At 62.7% G+C, this 1,383-nt stretch overlaps 1 protein-coding gene across 1 annotated transcript in view; it reads right to left on the bottom strand.

Moving 5' to 3' along the window:
- Window positions 1-1,383, bottom strand: part of LOC130587425 (TBC1 domain family member 25-like) — an 11,138-nt gene that overhangs the window by 7,241 nt on the left and 2,514 nt on the right. Inside the window, exons 3-4 of the mRNA XM_057388396.1 lie at window positions 138-150; window positions 5-87 (exon numbers count right to left, since the gene is read on the bottom strand). Coding sequence (XP_057244379.1) covers window positions 5-87; window positions 138-150 — 96 coding nt within the window. The remainder of the gene's footprint in view (window positions 1-4; window positions 88-137; window positions 151-1,383) is intronic.

Genomic DNA, 1,383 nt, shown 5'->3' with positions numbered 1-1,383 from the left:
CCGCCAGCAGCGAGCGGCGCTCGGGGACCGGCTCGGCCGCCGCCACCTCCCGGGGGCTGATGATGTCCCAATCCTCCAGCAGCGGGCCTGGGGACAGCACAGGTGAGACCAGGGGGACATGGGAGCCACCCACACACCTGGGACAGATACCTGGGACACCCACACACCTGGGACAGCCCTGCACACCTGGACAGGTACCTGGGACCCACCCACACACCTGGGACACCCCTGCACACCTGGGACAGGTACCTGGGACCACCCTCGCACACCTGGGACCCTCCCCTGGTCACCCAGCACTGCCAGCACCCATCTCAGACCCCCAGGTATCCCAGGTGTCTGTCCCCAGGTGTGTCCCCACCCCCCCAGGTGTGTCCCAGGTAGACCCTAGGTGTACTCCAGGTGTGTCTCCACCCCCCCACGTGTACCCCAGGTGTACCTCAGGTGTATCCCCACCCACCCAGGTGTATCCCAGGTGTACCCAGGTGTGCCCCAGGTGTATCTCCACTCCCCCACGTGTAGCCCAGCTGTACCCCAGGTGTGTCCCAGTGTATCTCCCTTACCCAGGTGTACTCCAGGTGTATCTCCCTAGCCCAGGTATGTCCCAGGTGTGCCCCAGGTGTATCCCAGGTGTATCTCCACCCCTCCAGGTGTGTCCCCCCTGCCCAGGTGTGTCCCAGGTGTGTCCCAGATGTATCTCCACTCCTCCAGGTGTGTCCCAGGTGTATCTCCACCCCCCAGGTGTGTCCCAGGTGTGTCCCAGTTGTGTCCCAGGTGTATCCCCACCCCCCAGGTGTATCCCAGGTGTACCCCTGGTGTGTCCCAGTGTATCTCCCTTACCCAGGTGTATCTCCCTAGCCCAGGTGTGCCCCAGGTGTATCCCAGGTTGTGTCTCCACCCACCCAGGTGTGTCCCAGGTGTGTCCCGGGTGTATCTCAGGTGTCCCCCAGGTGTGCCCAGGTGTATCTCTACCCCCCCAGGTATACCCCAGGTGTACCCAGGTATATCCCAGGTACATTTCTGCCCCCTAGGTGTCCCCCAGGTGTATCCCAGGTGTCCCCCAGGTGTGTCCCAGGTGTATCTCCACCCCTCCAGGTGTATCCCAGGTGTGCCGCAGGTAAATCCCCACCCACCCAGGTATATCCCAGGTGTGTCCCAGGTGTATCTCCACCCCCCCAGGTGTATCCCAGGTGTACCCCAGGTGTGTTCGCACCCACTCAGGTGTGTCCCTAGGTGTATCCCCACCCCCCAGATGTACCCCAGGTGTGTCCCACGTGTATCTCCACCCCCCCAGGTATATCCCAGGTGTGTCCCAAATGTATCTCCACCCCCCCAGGTGTATCCCAGGTGTATCTCCCTTACCCAGGTGTATCCCAGGTGTGTCCC

The sequence above is a fragment of the Malurus melanocephalus genome, unplaced genomic scaffold (assembly GCF_030028575.1).
Source record: "Malurus melanocephalus ecotype Western Australia unplaced genomic scaffold, MMel_1.1 scaffold_1898, whole genome shotgun sequence".
In the NCBI taxonomy this organism is placed as follows: Eukaryota; Metazoa; Chordata; class Aves; order Passeriformes; family Maluridae; genus Malurus; species Malurus melanocephalus.
This window is presented reverse-complemented; position numbering and strand designations above follow the sequence as displayed.